We start from the raw sequence: 19,528 nt of genomic DNA on the forward strand, positions 1-19,528 counted from the left end.
AGTGTTCTTGGGTGGCACTCAGCATTATTAAGAAAAAACTCCCCAGGAGATTCTAACACATCTTTGGTGTTAAGGAAGCATCTACCTCTTCAAATACATTACTGAGGAACTGAAACAAGTAAGTTATTTTTCTTGCCCAAGGCAACATTTCTGGGACATTCATTTCTCATTCAACTAGCAAGGCCTTTAATGTCCCTAGAGGTAGAAGATCTGACCAGTTGATTAGGCTCAGCTTTTTGATTTTGCCAGTAGGACCAGGTGATGTGATTTGCCCCACTTTTGCAGTGTGCTCAGCTCCAGCTCCGAATCCTGGAAGTAAACAACTGGATACTTTAGTTCACCAGGTCTGGAATTACCATTTTGGCTGGTTAACTACTGATTATACAAATCTGCAGCTGCTACATTAGTGGTCATAGGATTCTATTTGAATCTTGGTGGAAACATTAGCCTGAGTCTTCAGGACTGCTTGTTTTGACAGGTCTTCCTTTCATGTATATATCTTTTCAGTTTTACTTCCAATATACATGTATACCTTTAGTTAACATTATCACATTTACCTCCACTTTTATTTATTATTTCTTGACCTTTAATAGTTATGCAATAACTCAGCTCATGTATCTCACTAACTTCATTTATTTTTAAATATCAACTTGTCCTTTTAATATTTTAAACACCTACTTAAAATTATTGAATATATTTTATAAGTTAATGGCTAACCATATTTCTTTTGATAATTTGTTAGTATGTGCTAGTAGATATTATTTAGCATTTTGATTTTCATTAGCTTTTATATGTTCTCAAAACTACTCATATAAATACAATATCTTGTTACAATAACCTTTTAAATATTGGGACAATAAGAACATCTATTTTTTCCTGTTAAACAGGTTTATTCCCTTCAAGTAAATAAAAGTACTGTTTAAATAGATTGCCTTCAACATTTTGGCTGCTAGAAATCTCAGGAATAAACTTATACTTTTGTTATTTATTTAGAGTTGTACCGTATGAGAGCTTTAATTGTAAACCAGTTAAATCATTTTTAAACAGCTTAAATAATAACTAATTAATATTAACCTGTTTGCTGGCATTCTTCACGTATTCAAGAGTCAAAGACAGAAAGAAAATTCAAGATATTCTCTGAAATTTAAATTCATGTTGGTTTCTATGCATGTGAAACTAATAAGAAATACAATAAAATCAGCTACAGAACAATTTAAAAAAATAATCAGGATTTCAGATAAAATAAAAATTCATGTGAGGAAATTTAGAATTTCCTGAACTTAAATATGAAACTTCATGAGCAAAATTGATTTGAAAGACATACGCTATCTTGTGTTTGTCCATGGGCATGAGGCATGCGGGTATGCGTATGTGCAGAATGACTTTCCTTACTTACCTGCTCTCTTCATCTTTGTATATGAATTTCTACCATGAGTCTGGTGGAACAGATGGTGGCTGGTTTTTGAAAATTCTGTCTGATTCTAAAAGATTGAAAGCTTCCAAGAAATAGCAAATCAGTCCATCAGTATCACATTTTGAAAGGATACCAGTTATTTCCTGGGTGACTACACTAGTTGCCCTGGATACTGACCATTATTCTTTCCAAGAACACTTCTATTTTGAGACTCCAACATACATAACACTTTTATTTGCATGACTAACCAAGCTGAACCATAACTAAAATGTATGGGGATTTAAATCAAAGAGATTGTGTTAGAAATAAACACCCTCAACACTACTGCAAAAGCATTCTTATCTTATCAAATAGGAATATTGTTACAGAACCCCTGGGCTGCTCCAATTGAAAACAAACCCACAGGCTCTTTAATTAGGGGTCCGATTGCCCGCCACCAGAATTACAACTCTTAATACTTTAGTTGAGTGAAAAGAAAATTGTTTATTTGACAGTTACACATATCCTTGCCTTCCGCTACCAAACCTAGCCAGTTTTAGGAAGGTCAGAAACACCGTTTCCCTACTTCCCAAACATAGTTCAGCTTTACCAGTGGCTGCCAATCATTCAATCTGATAGGGGAGGTCCTTTCTGTGCTGTGGTGCCCTTCAGCTCTCAATACAAAACCGCCGAGATTCTCAGCCTCCTTGCAAACTGTCTTCTTTCTGTAAACCGTGTGGATCTCCTCTCCTTCTCCAGAGCACCCCTGCGAACACCCACCAGCGAGGGAGACAACCCCAGAGCACACTGTCCCCCTAAAGTGTTCACAGCTGCCTGTATATCCCTGACTGCTTCCTCTGACACAGTGGGTGTTGCCAACAGTTCTGACCATTCACAGAACCCCACGTAGGCTCTGTGTGCTTTCCATACCATCCCCTGGTTCAAGACTTCTCCCATCCACCTGAGGCCTTGGAAGCATCCAAGCAATTTTGCATAATGAAAGACACCAGCCATCAGCCTCAGGCATGTGGAGGCATTCTGAAAGCTGCTTCCTTCTCCCCATCCCCCAGCCACAAACTCCGGCGATTTTTGGACTCCCCTATTTCTGTAACAATATCAGTTGTATAGATTTCAGAAAGTTACCCCAAATGCATGAGGCCTTCAAAAATCACTAAACTTTAATTTGGTCTTTTTTTTTTTTTTAACTGCTGTTTTATTTTTAATTTTATTCAGAGAAACAATGTTACAATTTCTTTTTTAGTTTATTCATCCATTTACAGTTACTCATTGCTACAGCAAATATTTGCTGAATGCAGCAATGCACCATAGTATGGACTACTTGCAATTGGAGATACAAAGATAAAAAAAGAAATTCTGTTTCTTTAAATGTTAGTAATTCTATAGAAGAGACAGTGAGGTAATTTATTCTAGCTGATATAATTTATGTTCATACAACTGTTTATGTGTGTAGTAAATGTGGTTACAAAATTTGTAATATGGATTATTTTTAAATTTGCATTTTTAAGGGCAGTTTTATAAGATTCAGCATTTGTTACTAAATATTGTCATGTTCCTGGTTGCATGTCATAGTTACTTTAACTTCTGAAAATGCCCACTATAAGACAGGAATGCTTAGTCCTATTTTACATTCAAAGAACAACAATTAAGACATGGAAATATTTTTTTAAATGACTTGAGTTTATTAAACATTGAGGTCTGTCCAGAAAGTATCTATCCATACACCATGAAAGAAAGATATATTTATTGAAGAAGATACAAGAAACATTGTACTTAGGACAATGACGCCTCAATCCCCTTCAAAGTAGGCACTTTGGGACCTCACAGAGTTCTCCCAATAGCCATCAACTGCCCTGTTGTATTTTCCTGAATCTTATCCATGGTCTGAAATCTCTTCCCTTTCAAAAGTGTTTAGTTTTGGGAAAAGCCAGAAGTCACAATACACCAAATCTGGGCTGTAAGGGTTCTGAGTCACCTGGGTGATTTGATGTTTCACCAAAAAAAAGAAAAAAAGTCTGCATTAAACATGTATGAGTGGGCACATTGTCGTGGTGATGCTGCCAATCACCAATTACCCATATCTGTGACCTCCTGAATCACCCAAATAGTTTTCATGGAGGGACATTCAAGCTTAATGCAAAATTTAATTCAGGTTTGTTGCTCTACTCACTCAGTCATTTTGAGTATGATGACAACACAGTACATATGATCATTCAAGGGTCTACAGCCCCTATTGACTAGTACAGTGAAGTCATCATTGCTTATGCATGCGCATTCCAGTCCACTCTCCTTGGCTGCCAGGTTACATCGAAGTCTTGCAAACCATTCTCATTACATTAATAATGGCTGGACTTTTTCTGGACAGACCTCATTTCTGAAGTACTCAAGTTTCAACTTCATGTTTAACTTCACAAGCTATCCTTATTCAATTCTGCCACATCATACCACTTCTTGAAAACAAAATTTTCTAGTTTGCTGCTACGAATGTCTACATGATTTAAATAACAATGGTGTGGCATCATCTTATTAAGCCTATACATGTATAAAAAGACAGGTCCAGAGACTGCTCTAGTTGAGTTTCACATAACACATGGTAGATGGATAGAAAACTGGATTTGGAAAATAATTTTAAAGCACAATCAAAATGTAGAACTTGCAATTCAAAAATATTAACTTAATTCCTGAAAATCACACATCTTTTGTCTCCAGAGTCAGAAATTAAAAATTTAATTTAACATCAATCTCTTATTACTTTCACTCCTATCTTATACTCTCTGAGGCACCTATACTTGACATTGTCATGATATAGTATGAACTTTATTGCATTCACTCTGTTATAACATGTATACATCATAGTTATAGATGATAAATGTAGACAATACAATCCACCACCTTTGGTGTTACAATATTTGGGCTCTAGTAAATTAAGTCACATTATGACTGGTGCACATTGGAAGCAGTTCCCTACTCTCTGAGCTTTAGAACAATTTTGTGGTGTTTTTGTTTGATTGCAGGGTTGGGGTGGTTGGCTAGGAAATTAAGTAATCAGGAATCAAGAATTTAAAAGTCCTGCAATACACAGGGAAGTCATGTATAATTAACTATTTGAGACTTAGCCTAAGCTTTAAATGTCCTACAAGATAGTCACAAATGTAGAACCTATTTATAGTTATCTAAATCTAGAAACTAATTCATATATATGCACAAAAATTTTGGTTCACATAAATTTACAATATACACTTCTTATTTTTGAGGAATGCAACTTTTACATAAATTGAAGAATGACTTAATTTTTTGGAACATTATGAAGAACTTATTACTAATTTTGAAAATCACATCACCAAAGACAGCACTACTGTCAGTATTTTATTATTCAGTACAACATACCTGATATGAGCCTATCCTCCTAGCTGTCACATTCATGATGATTCTATGCATAAATAAAAACATTGGATTGATTTCTAATGTTTTCTGCCATATTTTTGTGCATTTATGTATTGGAGTATGTCCAATTTTATTATAAATTGTTTTACATATTTAATTATAATATAGGTATTAAATTGAAATTTGAAAATGTATAAAGATAGACATAATATAAAATTCTATATTAGAATAAGAATGAGGATATTACAGTTTTTATTGTTATTAAACAAAGGGGATATTGGCTCTAACAGAGTTGTGAACTATAATTGGCATTAGATGTTAGACATAGAACATTAGAAATTAATGTAGTCTTTTTCATGCTTCAGTTTCCTAATCTGGGACGTAATATTGGATTACTCCAGTTAATGGTGCAAAAAAATTCTGATTCAATAAATTTTAGGGACTGCTCATGCTGATGTTGATTTTTGAATTAAAAAAATCACATTGTTAAATTCAAGTGTCTTACATATTTTTTTAAATTAAAATCATAGTGCCTTTTCTTTGGTTATAGGATATGGTTTTGACTTGGTTAAGTATTTCAAACTTAAGTTGTTAGAAAACCTACTTTTCTGGGCATCAGAACCTATTCTACAAGTTTCAGAGGTCAGGCCCCTGTAGGTTTTACAGCGTAAGTAAAACTATAATATGAAAAATAGTAGCATAGACATATATAGATTAGGTAGATACATATATAGGTGCATAGATGTCTTGATTAATTTATCAAATGAAATAACTGATTCTATAAGTAGAAAGAAAATATTTGGTACCATAAAAAGCAGAATATTGAATATCCTTGTGGTTGGCCTTACTTATAATTGATGAGTTAAAAAATAAACTCCTTTTTCAATTGTTACTCAGAAGAATTCATGTCACCAGAGTGTGTCTATCTAAGGGACAGATAATCCTGCATTCTTCTCATACTAAAGACAACTTTTAGGACTTAGTACTTCTCCCCGGGAATATACTCTTAAAAAATAAAAATTGGACAAAGTTTTTAAAAGAATGTCATATGTAAGAAACATCAGCAATTGTGATTTCTAGGAACATAAACAAGACATCTTTTGGAAGACTTTGTGTCACCCAGGTAGCAGATTCCTTCCAAGAAATGATTAACACTCACATGGCAACTGCAGAGAGAAAGGCTATAATCACCTTGCCTTGGCACCTGTCAACATGTTATTGTTTCAGCTGTGGAACAACAGAAATGACAGATGAAGAACAGAAATAAAAATAAAACAGAATTAAATTATTGTATTTCCCCCCTAATAAATAGCTCACCCAGAGTATTCAACAAATACTCTAAACAAAGAATGCTTTCTTCAATAAATTTGTAGATAGGACCACCACACAAATTAATGTGGTACTTAAAATTAAAGAAAAACCCATACATTTATTATATTTTTATCAATACAGATCAGATTTAAATTGTATATAACAGTGTTGTATTATGACCTTATTCTAAGATAAAATAGAACAGTAAAACCAAACCAGGTTTAACAGAAAAGAAACCTAGGAATGGATTTGTCAAGTTATAGTTAGCAGTGACTAAAAAAGAAAAGTAAAATATACTTTTAAAAACACATTGCTTTCTGTTTTGTTTTTTATATTTAATCTACTTCTTAGTAATGGATTCCATAATATTTCTATAATAAAATAAGTGATTTATAAGTAGTATTTCATTATTTTTCATATCTCTACAAACACAGCCCATGGCACACCATGTTTAAAAAGGTGGTCTTCTGATAAGAACAGAGCTACATCTTTGTGTTCCATTCTGAAAATTTATAATGTTCATGAGCATATTAAAGTTTTTAAGATGTATGCAGTAATTAAGTCTATCACACTTTATTCAAACTATAGTTTCAACAATGTTTAATTACTCTGGATATTGTAGAGATGACGCACTCTTCATACATACTTTGGGAAACAATAGCATTGTACCGAATTTATGGGTTCACAATGCCCGCATTTACAAAAATCTCTCCAAACTTTATTGATTAACTTAAATATAAATTGTTTCCTTTTCATTAAAGATACATTCTCAAATGTTTCCACTTGTAATGTTTAGCTTCTTTCCAATCTGTCAACTCCCTAGACATATTTGATTTCTCTACTCCCAGAATCCTTCTCTACTAATCTCTGCTTCAAAAAACATTACAAAATATACAACTATGACAACAAAGCGTTCTTTTCTGTAATTTTTATTTTTCTGGCTACTCATTTATATTACATTAGTGCAGTAGTTCTTTATAAGTTGAAAAATGTTTTACATCTCTTCTTATATTTTGTAGTACTTAACTTTTTTCATAGACTATTTAAACTTTCATAACTATATACCTTTTACCTTCTAAATATCATTTTTTTAATGCTATGGTTTTACACATTTCTATGGTGCCATGTAGAGTGCATTCTAAAATGTAAAAATAAAATTCATTATGTTGGTTCATTGATCTATTTGAAAGTAATGGGAATTAAATAGATATATATCACTTTAATATAGTTGCCCAAGGTAAACAAATAGGATCTAGGAATGAGAATAATAGAAAATACACACATACACACACACACAAAAAGGCCTCAAATAGAGAAATCAACTGAAGATTAGAATTAATTCAACTGGATTCATGTACATTTTTAGATAAGAAGCTTTTAGCTCATATGATAAATTAGAAAAAAAAATGTTATCCAGAAGGCATTCTCTGATTTCCAACTCTTTAACTAAACTGGACAGGCACAAATCAAGAATTGATACTGGTCACTCTTTCGTACATATACATTAACTAAAAAGGTATAAATGTGAAGTGTAAAGTCCTGAATTGATAGGATATTCATACAATTGGTCCACTTTTCAATAGTTATCAAATAACAGAAAATTTTTTATAGTTTCTGAAATTTCCATAATATTTTGTCATACTTCCAGAATATTTTTTCAGAATAAATGGTATTTTTTCTCCCAAGATAAATTTCTTCTTTGTATATCTTTAAACATAAGTCAGATCGCATCTTTAATCTTCCCTAAAGATAGCAAAAGATGACCTCACTTCTCAGTTGCACTCTCAATGTTTTCTGGTTATCTTAGTAATAGATCATAGGAATAATTGATCACTAAAATAGTCAAATGAAGGTATAATAAGTATTCAGAATTTCAGATCAATTGAAAAATTAAATTCAGGAACAAATATAGCTTATGCTCTAGTGGTCAAATGATGACTAAAGTACAGGGAACAATGGCTAACTCAGAGTATGTAAGTTAGTGGGAAGCATGTGGGCTTACAATGGAGACCATGCCAGAGCAACCACAAATCCTGATCACTAGCAAAATAGTGAGATACCTTGAGCCCAGAGATGTACATTTATCCAATAAATATAATAAAAACAGAGAACATAAGATTGAATAGAAGTTGAGTTTTGTATGCTGCTTAGAGATGGGTTATATCTTCAGCCAAGAAAGAAATATGTGTTTTCTGTGCATTTTTTAATTAAAATGATCAGATCTATCTGCACCAGTGATTTTCAACCTTTCTCATCACATGGTACACATAAGCTAATTACTAAAATTCTGCGTCACACCAAAAATATATTTTTAGCCTATCTGACACACAAAAAAGGTATAATTTTGATTCATTTATACCAAATGGCTATTGTGTTGCTATTGTCATTGTTTTATTTGACAATCTAAGAGAAAAGAGGTCAGTGCCCCTGACTAAATTGTCAGGTACTGCATGTTTAAAAAATTATTGCAGTGCACTAGTTGAAAATCACTGATCTATGCCAAACAGAATCATCTAACTGAGCAATTTTCTTGGACCATGCTATTATTAAAGGGAATAAAAACATAGAGAACCCCACCCCCACCCCACCCTGCTTTTGTGAGATTAAGTTTACTCCTAAATCCCTGTGATACCTACAGGGAAATCAGGTCCAACTTGTTTCTTTAATTTCGTGGGAGACTTAAACCTTTTGTGTACAGTAAATTAAATCAATGAAAGTAGGTCCTATCTTCCCTGAAAAAGATAATTTTCATCAAATATTTGAAGTACTATCTTGGTGATAAAATAACTAACTTTTTGCCAGTTTACTCAGAAGAATGAATTGAGATCTAAGGACAGAATTCATAAGAAAATAAATTTTGTCTAAAACAATGTTTCAACTAGAATAAGTTGTGTTATCAGGTACAACAAGTGATATAAGAAATGAAAATATTCAGGTTGCATTTAAAGAATCATTTGTTAAGAGAAACAAGATGGCGGAGGAGTAAGTGAAAGCTACACTAACTTCCTCCTAGAACTAGTCTGGATTTACAGTGTAATTTTGGAGAAATCATCTGGAATAACCAACAGAACACCAGCTGGAGAGAAGTCTTATAACCACGGAGAGACAGAAAAGGCCGCTACATCACAACGTGACCGGTAGGGAATGCGGATACGCGGAAGGGCTGGCTGGGCTCACACGGGTGGCAGCTGAAGGGGCTGAGAAACAGCTCAGCAGCTGGGGATTCCCCCTGAGAAGGGCAGGGTCTAAACCCCCAGCTGAACTTCCCAGCCTAAAGCAACACAGTGGAAAGTAAAATAGTATCCAGCTGAGAAAAGTGAAAAGCCACAGGGTTTCTTGCTAGCCGGAGAGAAACAGCTGGAGAAAAAGAGCTCTTAAGCGGATCACATACAAAAATATTTTGGCCCCCACTTACCCTGGGCTCAAGCGGAGGAAAGGCAGAGAGGACTGGAGATGCTTGGGGAGAGTTTGGTATGGTGGCTTTGAGGGGAGAGCTGGGGAAGAGGCCAGCTGGGTCCCAGTGCTGACTCATACCCACACTCAGGCAGACCATTCCCATCCAAGTGGCGTCAGCCTGAGGGGAAGCAAAGGCCCTGCCTACAGGAATTAAGCTGCCACACCCACAGTCCTTAAGCCTGACCGCTAATCACAGATTGAATAGATTATCAACTAAAGGAGACAGACAAAGGCAGTAGATCCCTGGAAGTCTCCAACAGGCTGCCTACACCCAGACGGGTACAGGATCTGACGCCACCAGGGGCAGATCCAGGAAGTGCAGATCATTCTAAGAAACACCAACAAACAATAGGAGTCACAAAAATGGGGAGACAGAGAAACAACACCCCATTGAAAGGAAAGGTAGAGTCCCCAGAAAGAATGCTAAATGAAAGAGAGGGGAGCCAACTATCAGATATGGAATTGAAAGCATGTATTATGGAGAAGCTCAATGAGCTCAGCGGAAACTACAAAGAACTCCAGAAGAAATATAAGGAACTTACTGAGAATTATACCAGCATCAAAAAGGACATGGAAGCTATCAATAAGAGCCAGGAGGAAATGAAGAATACGATCTCTGAATTGAAGAACACAGTAGAAGGAATTAAAAACAGGCTAGAGGAAGCAGAAAATCAGATCAGCGAGCTGGAGGACAACGTAGACAAAAACTCACAGACAGTGCAACAAAATGAAAAAAGGCTGAACAAGACTGAAGAGGCTCTAAGACAGTTGCAGGACAACATGAAATGTAATAATATCTGTATCATAGGAATTCCAGAAGGAGAAGAAGAAGAGCAAGGGATAAAAAACCTCTTTGAAAAACTAATGACAGAAAACTTCCCTAACATGAAGAGAGAAAGAATCATGCAAGTCCAGGAAGCACAGAGGGTCCCAATGAAGATGAACCCCAACAGGCCCACTTCAAGACACATCATAATTAAAATGGCAACATTCAAAGACAAAGAGAGAATCCTAAAAGCAGCAAGAGAGAAACAACTAATAACATACAAGGGAGCTCCAATAAGGCTATCATCAGACTTCTCAGCAGAAACACTACAAGCCAGAAGGGAATGGCAAAATATATTCCAAGTAATGAAAAACAAAGGCCTACAACCAAGAATACTCTACCCAGCAAGGCTCTCACTCAAAATGGAAGGTGAAATAAGGAGTTTCCAAGACAAAAGAAGGTTAAAAGAATACATCTCCACCAAACCAGTATTGCAAGAGATGCTAAAGGGTCTGCTTTAAGAAGATGAAGAAACAGAGAGAGACAGAGAGGAACACGAGTACAAAGGGGGAAAATGACAATGAATAAGTACTGAAAGAAAGAAGGAACTTCTACCATTTGCAACAACATGATTGGAACTAGAGAGAATTATGCTTAGCGAAATAAGCCAGGCAACAAAAGAAAATTACCTTATGCTATCACCTGTTACAGGAAACTAATGAACAACACAAACAAATGAGCAAAATTGAACCAGAGGTATGTAAACAAGGAATAAACTAACAGTAACAAAGGGAGAGATGGGAGGGAGAGAAGTGGTAAGAAGGGGAAGGGTCTAGTCAAAGAACATGTATAAATGACCCATGGACATGGACAACTGGGTGGGGACTGAATGTGGGAGAATGGAGGGACAGGGTGCAGAGAAGCAAGAGGGGGGAAAAAAGTGAGACAACTGTAATGGAAAAACAAACAAACAGAAAAATTTTTAGTGGGGGGAAAAATAAAAATATAAAGAATAGAAATGCAAGTTCAGTGAATATTAGAAGGACAAGGTTTTTCCTTCACACTGTATATATTTTCTCCCTATCTGATCCCTCCAGAATTTGGCATTCTAAAGAAGTAAGTAATGACCTAAGTTTCTTTGCATAAAACTAATAAGACCAGTTGTTAATAACGATTTTTTTGACTAAGACTTTGACTGGAATGTCATGCCTAAAGGAGACATGCTTGGGCTTTGGTTGTTACCAAAAAGCCCTGAGCAACTGGGACTGACTTTCGAAGGTAATAAAAGTCCATGAGATAAAAGGCCTGGTACCTTGGATCGATGAGCGGTCCATAGCAATCTTTCCAGGGAAGGAGCGAGGGTTGTTTTCCTGAAAGATGGCTAGAAGGGACCTTAAGGCACAATGGAAAACCAGGAGGACCTGGAAAAGACAGGTGTTTACAGGCAAGGCTGAATGCCAGGTATGTGGCTCAGCTTCTGTGCCCTGAAGGGCACACTGAAGGTCACCCTAAATGTTCCTTGCGTAACTTCCAGCAAAGCAGAACTAAAGATCATAAGTGATCATTTGCTGCTCTTGTTGTGTTTATGCAAATGAACAGGATAAATTAAAAATGAACTTAATGCAGTCCCTTTAATGACAAGGAGGGTAATCTTAGGGAGAAAAATCAAGATTCAAGGAAGATCACAATGCCCAGTGGTAGACTATAAAGTAGTGCAGCTAACCATTTTTAAAGTTTCTTTTCATTTAAAATTTGTTTTCATTTGAAAGTTAAACTATGTCTGTGGTATCATCAAAGATGTTTAATTTACAGGCAAGAAGAATGTCAAATGCCTTGCAACTGGATGTCTTTCCGATAAGACAGTCCTACAGATCTATAAACTTGTGTGTGGGTTATTTTACATAAATTAACATGTGTTTTCTGTTTTCAAAGGGCATAAGCCTACGATCTCATTACCTGAGTGATTGTCTGTACGTATAGGCCTCACTTAATCCTGTCTGCATTGCTGCCTCCTGAGACTCAATGGTTTGGCTGAACTAAGTGGCTGGGTTGGTGAAGAACGAGGTGGTCTGTGGGCTTCGCTTTAAAACTGGTTTCTCTTTTCTATCCTAATGGCTTGGACAGAAAGAGCCCAGAGGCCTGAGAGGGGGGAAACCTAAAATATTTCCCTCAGTCCAAACTAAGTATAATGGGCAAAAGGGTTTTGGACAGGTGAGATGTACCTGGCATACCTTCCTCCAAAGAAGCCCTTCTTTTCCCTAATGTGGGACATTGAAAAATTAATCCCTGTCTTTTGTCATCTAGTGGTTACGGATTGAACAATGTCCTTTAACCCTGTTGCCCCCAGAATACAACAAGGATGCCAGCCTGTTAAACCAAGCATGCCGTTGTCCAGAGACAGCCATCTGACCTGGAGTCTGCACGATCCTTCCCCATGTGGGAAGGCCACCCTCCCCTCCACATCCCCACTCTTATTAGGGATTTCTTGACCCAAGTGTAGGTAGGACGACGACCATGTCCAGCTTGAAGCAGCTAGAGGAGCTCGAGACCTTAGTCCATTGTCCTTTATAAGATTGTAAAGGGTCTTAAGTCTGAGAGGGAGGGATTGTTATTTTTTATTGTTAAAATATTTAACTAATTAATTAATTATTTTTTAAAAAAAGAAGAAGAATATATGAAAGTGTGAGCCATGGGCATGGACTTGGGGAGGGGATTGTCGGGGAAGGGGGTGCTGGGCGGAGGGGAGCAAAGGGGAAAAAATTGGAACTATTGTAACAATATAATCAATAAAATATACTTAAAAAAAAGGATATGTTAAAAAAGAAAATGAAAAAGATTTAAAAAATAAATAAATAAATAAATTTATCTTTCGGCAACTAAGAAAAAATAAAAAAATAAAAAAATAAAAAAAAGAATCATCTGTTAAAATGTTAGGGGAAAATAATCCTTTATTAGGCATAAAAACATATAGCTATATTCAACACACATAATGTTCTATAATTTTGCAAAAATTAGTAGAAGTTATTGTGAGTTCAGAGAGAAAAGATGTGTTCTGTTTGAACTTAATGATTATATTCAAGACATAATTATTATTATTCATCCTCAATCTGTCTGTATTCTGTAAGACCACAAATTCATATACAGGGTGATTTTTAATAAATGAGACTTTTCTTGAACAGTGTTATCAATTTGATGTGCTAGTATGTAGATGTGCCTTGGACCTCAACAGCCTTTAAACACAGCCTTCAAAAGAAAAAAAGAGAGAGGGAGAGAAAAGAAAAGAAATAAATCTAGCAATAACCCAGTGTTCATCAAGATAAGACAACCTCCACCTATGTTAAAGGAAAATATTATTCAATTTATCTTCAAGTATGGAATCTGTTACATAAACCTGAAAAACACTCTCTTGCAAGAAAGTATTAGGAGAAAGGAATATTATTTGGGGGCTTTTATTGCTTTATTTCAGAAGGGAATGGAGGAATGAACTATTTTACATATAACTTATTGAATCTTTTTGCATTGGCCTAAAGTCTTTATTTTCTCTATTATAATAATTTAAAAAAAACAGTTGGCTAACTAACGGTATATATTTATTTTTAAAGATTTTATTTATTTATTTTTAGAGAGAGGGGAAAGGAGAAAGAGAGGAACAGAAACATCAGTGTCTGGTTGCCTCTCATGCGCCCTCAACTTGGGACCTGTCGTGCAACCTAGGTATGTGCCCTCACTGGGAATCGAACCAGCGACACTTGGTTCTCAGGCCAACACTCAATCCATTGAGCCACAGCAGCCAGGGTTTTCTATTATAATAATTTTTATGAAACTAAGGTAGATGTAGTAATAGAAAATGCTGAATCATCTGTTTGTGATTTACCTCACATGTATTAAAAGAGAAGACACAAATGAAAAGAGTGTAATGTCAAGATTTTATATTGAGTTAAAGAACACAATTTTTCTTATCTGAGGTCTTCAAGTAAAATAGAAGAATTTCCAAGTTATCCAGTGTGCCCTTCATTAAAGAAAAATTATATCTATTTGACTAGAGCACAGCTGTATAGAATCTTTGTTTTTCAAGTGCAGAAAGAAACAAAGCTACTATAAACTATATAACCTTGAAATCCTTGTTGTATTATAGTCATATAGTCTCTATAGCCAAACTATCTAGATGCATACTTATTAAAAGCCAGATTTTTGGGAGACAGGGACTTGACCACATTTGGTAATGTTCATATGAGTATTAATACCGAAAGCTTTGAATTCAATATTCAACTAAAAGTATAATTTTAAAAGATATATAAACTTCCAACTTCCCAATGTAGTATTTATTTTGTAATCTTACCTTTAACTAAATTAGATTACATAAATTTAATGAATATTAATTTCTAATTTGTTCAATAAGTAAACATAAGTTTTTACTATTTACACAATTACCCTGCATGAAAACAATGGGAACAAAATATGAAGGTAAAGAAAAAAATACTGAAAGCAAAAGGAAAACATTTATGTAACATGAGCCATGGAAGAGGTGTTATGTCTAAAACTCTAGAGAACCTATTAAATGGTTTTAGAGAAAAGGCTGTGAAAATGTTCTTGCAAGGATGGTTCAGTAAAATGCTGATCTTTGTCTTTTGGACCAACCTCCCTGATTAACTAGTCTCAGCATAACAGAGAGAAATATGTACAGAGCAGTTTTAAGAATATGCAGAAGATCTATGTGTTTACTAGAATATAGTTATAAAGCGGGCAATGTGTCACTTAGAGCTAGATGTTATTTTCTTCTTAATCAGTCACTGAGGTTCTTGTAATATATATCAAAATAATATGCTCTGTACTAGACTGTTTTCTTACTTACCAATTTCCAGACTTATTAACACAGAAATCAGTATTTTGACCCTTTATGAATGACAATTAGATTTTTAAAGTGCATTTTTAAAAAGGTATGGCAAACATTAGGTAATGAGTGTACAGTTATTCATTTTATTATTTCCTTTAAAATGAATGTTGTTATTCTTTTATATATTTCATGAATGAAAAATTTTACAAAAGAAAAAAATCTGTGATTCATGCTGACAAGCTGTGGATCCTACTTTGTAAAGGAGCAAATCTACTTAGTTTATTAAGTAAATCATTAGAACCTAAGATTTTATTAGGCATATTCTAATATTCAGTAATAAATTTAAATACTCACTGAGCAAAGGATATGTACTGTAACATATTAAAGAAATATGAGTACCAAGAAACAACAGTTTATTATTGGTTGCAAGGCTGTGGAAGCGGCCATACGTGTACACTTAGTTGGGTCTGTTTTTCTTAATGAAAACACTTCAAGGATAGGACGGTGGTGGAAGAGGCTGGCTCTCAAGGAGACCCCAGCGATAAAATCCTGTTCTGGCCATGCATGTGGCTGTGTGCTCCTGGGCATGTAAACTAAACTCTGTGCATCATTTTCTTCATCAGTAACATGGAAATTCTCATAAAAATGCCTAGTACAAAGGAATGCTATGAAAACAAAGTGAAATGTAAAGTGCTTAGCGTAATACAGAGACCACCATTTCAAGTCAATGACTGTTAGCAAGTATGATTAGTAAGTTGATATTTTTCAGAAGTCTTAAAAAATAAGAAGGATAGTGGTGAACAAAGTCTTTCAAACAGTGAATAAAGTCCTTAAATAAAATGTTGGGAACAGTTATTTTTAATTTTTTAAATATATTTTTTAAATACATTTTTGCCTTTCTTTTTATTTAGAATTTATATTACAATAAAAATGAGGGAGTCTAGAGGCATGAAAGAATGTAATAAACTTAAAAATAATTTCCAAATTTTAGAGTCTAACAGATTTTTCTTGATGGCAAAGCTGATTTATTGGAGAAGTAGGGGAAAAGGATGATGCAGTTCTAAGTTTGAGGAAAACTTGGTAGATGTCCTGTGGGGGAATAAAACCATAACCTTTAAAGTAATATTCTCTCCTCAACATTTGCATCTCTGCAGTACAGAATTTTTTCCAGGTTTATTGAAATATAACTGACATATAGCACTGTATAAGTTTAAAGTGCACAGTGTAATGATTTAAAAGTGTACATACTATAAAATGTGTATATACTACACCTCAGATAATTTTTATTTTCTTTTGGTAGTGAGAAACTTTAAAATATACTCTTCTAACAACTTCAAACATATACTACAGTACTGTTAATTACAGCCAGCCAGAAGTATCCTGTATAAACAAGGATGAAAAATGAGTTAGAATCATAACAATGCTAATGTTTTTTAATGTCAAAAATTTTTTAAATTATATTAGAGATAAGTGATTACTGGACCACTTAGAGTAGGTATAGTTGCCACACCTATGAATAGATGGAGGGGGAAGAAGAAAAGCAGTTATATAAAAATAAGATGAAGTGGATACAGGGTTGGTATAAGAGTCATAAAAGCATTGCCTCTATCAGGACATACTTGAAAATAATACCACACCCAGAATAATGATTTATCTGATTGTCTTTTCAAAAGTATTATTTGCTAACTTCATTTAGAACTCCTTTAATTATATTGAGATACACATTTTCACATTATAGCCTCATAATAACACTGGAATTTAGGTAGATAATTGTATATTGCAAAACTAAAATGTATAAACACTAAATAATTTGCCTAAGCTTACACAATCTTTAATTAGAAAAATAGACCAAGAATTTAGATAGCATTATTTGATCAGAGTTACGGCTTTTAGTACAAACTAAACTCATCAAATCTTAGTCCATTATTTTAATGTTCCTTAAGCATAGAACTGTCCTCTGTCAGTATTACTCACAGTAGCACTTCACAGTAATGGGGTGCCTGTACTGTGATATAAATAAATGCACATCCTCCTTCAAGAACTCATTACATACATACAAGTATATTATATATGTGTGTATATGTGTGTGTGTGCATGATGTGTGTGTGTATATATGTTTATAGTCAATTTAATTAAAGAGTGTGCTTAAAGATGTAGGTTAAGTGTTAGCAAACTATGACCTGTTGATTGGTTGCCTGTTTTTGTATATGGAGTTTTATTGAAATAATGCCACGCCTATTCATTCACATATTCTGTGTATCTGCTTTAGCACTATAAGGCACTGTAGTTGTGATAGAGAAAACATGGCCTATGAAGCTTCACATGTTTAGCATCTGGCCCTTCAAGAAATATAGTGGAGGAGTGAAGAGTCTCTGCATCATTTTGTCCTTCAGCATGCACTGGGGCGGGGGTGACACGGTAAAAATTTCTCCTGTGGTGTAGTTACCTAGACTTACTCTCCTGAACTTTGAGTTTACCAGTTGCCAAGGGCTGCTGTCTTCATGAGATAAGGGGAGGGCACTGGACTTTTATCATTCTACCCACCCAGTATCTGCTCTTCGGGGCTCTTCAAGGGCAGCATAAAGACTTCCGCTAACATTTCATTTGGAACCCAGAGAAAGGAGACAGAGAATGGGCCTGTGAAAGGAATCTTATTCTCTTTTCAAAGCTTAGGATGCTTTGAGGACCCAAACACAGATAGAAGAACATTTCATTCTTTTCTAATGTTCTTTTAGCCTAGGGTAAATAATCAACTTTATTTCACATTTCAAGAAAATTATAAATAGCAATGAAGCTTATGCAAATCACTCTAACAATTTCATTAATTAGCAATTCAATTAATAAGTAGGAAAAATCATTTGTTTCTAGACAATAAAGTTTATATGAGTCAAAATGTCTCTATGGTAGCAAATGCACTTGAAGGAAGTTTTCAAAATATTACCCACAGTTTTCTTTGAATATGATATCTAATTGAATTGATTCAAAAAATTAACCTCTTTTGACATTCTTTCATACATATATTGTAGGAAAAAATAAATCATATATTTTTCAAATGCATCATGTTTACATTTCTACTCAAGAAATTCTTAACTTACATGTCTCTGGGATCCATCATATTCACACCTTTCAATTTTTCCTAAGCTGCCATCTGAGAAATACAGTTTCTCTGCACGGTGGTCAATGGTGAGTCCATTTGGGGTGAGTATGTCTGAACTGACCACCACTTGAGCATTTTTCCCAGTTAGGGTAGATCTCATGATACTTGGATGCTGTTCATTCCAGTTGGTCCAAAACATTAAACTAATTAAAATAAAAATTGTGAAAATAGATTAAAACTTTTATTAACAGTAAAAATATTAATAGAAACATGGTAATGCCAAGCTATTTAAAAATAAGCAAAATTATTTCTCTATGACCTTAAGGAAGTATAGGTAATAAAGGGTTATATGCATATTTATATTTACATTCAAATTTCCCCATTTATAAAATAAATCCTGGAGATTATTTCTGAAAAACAATTATCATGTGCATTTTCTCAAATAGTAATTTAATTAAATTGAGTCAGTTTGATGAATGATGAAGATTTATTATACTTGGGTACAAAACAGTCATCTTAAATTTTCTATGAAATGCAAATACACTCTAACATATTACTATCCTTTTCAATGCATACAATTGTGATCATTTTGGACATTGTTCTTAACCTATTTATTTCTTTCAACTGGTGAAAGTCAAAATGACCCTGTTCTTCTAGGTTTGCTCCTTCAATTCCACATCATCCTTTTATGTTTTAAAGCAGTGGTTCTCAACTTCCTAATGCCATGGACCCTTTAATATAGTTCCACATGTTGTGGTGATCCTAACCATAAAATTATTTTTGTTGCTACTTCATAACTATAATTTTGCTACTGTTATGAATCATAATCTAAATATCTGATATGCAGGATGTATTTTTATTGTTACAAATTGAACATAATTAAAGCATAGTGATTAATCACAAACACAATATGTAATTACATATGTGTTTTCCAATGGTCTTAGGCAACGCTGTGAAAGGGTCATTCAACCCCCGAAGGGGTCGTGACCCACAGGTTGAAAACCGCTGTTTTAAAGAAATACAATAACCAAGCTCCTATATTTATGTAATATATTTTTTCTCTTTTCAAAACTCAGCATAATTTTTCTATAAATGATAGTGTTGTTTCTGGAATTCCAGTGGTTACTCTCAAATCCTTTAACATAATATTTGTTACTTAAATATTTTATAGAAGGCTTTAAAACAGTGTTTCTCAAACTATTCTCTAAGGAAATCCTAGAATTTCAAGGAAGACCTTCAAGGTAACTGGAACAGTGGTGAAAGAGGCTA

The 19,528-nt window shown here is 34.4% G+C and overlaps 1 protein-coding gene across 1 annotated transcript in view; it reads right to left on the reverse strand.

Annotated features, from left to right (window-relative positions):
• The window catches only part of LRP1B (LDL receptor related protein 1B), a 1,919,366-nt gene that overhangs the window by 361,649 nt on the left and 1,538,189 nt on the right, over positions 1-19,528 (reverse strand). Inside the window, exon 43 of the mRNA XM_090279551.1 lies at positions 18,258-18,462. Within this exon, the coding sequence (XP_090135677.1) occupies positions 18,258-18,462 (205 nt within the window). The remainder of the gene's footprint in view (positions 1-18,257; positions 18,463-19,528) is intronic.

Source organism: Furipterus horrens, unplaced genomic scaffold (assembly GCF_987537825.1).
Source record: "Furipterus horrens unplaced genomic scaffold, mFurHor1.1.pri manual_scaffold_1, whole genome shotgun sequence".
In the NCBI taxonomy this organism is placed as follows: Eukaryota; Metazoa; Chordata; class Mammalia; order Chiroptera; family Furipteridae; genus Furipterus; species Furipterus horrens.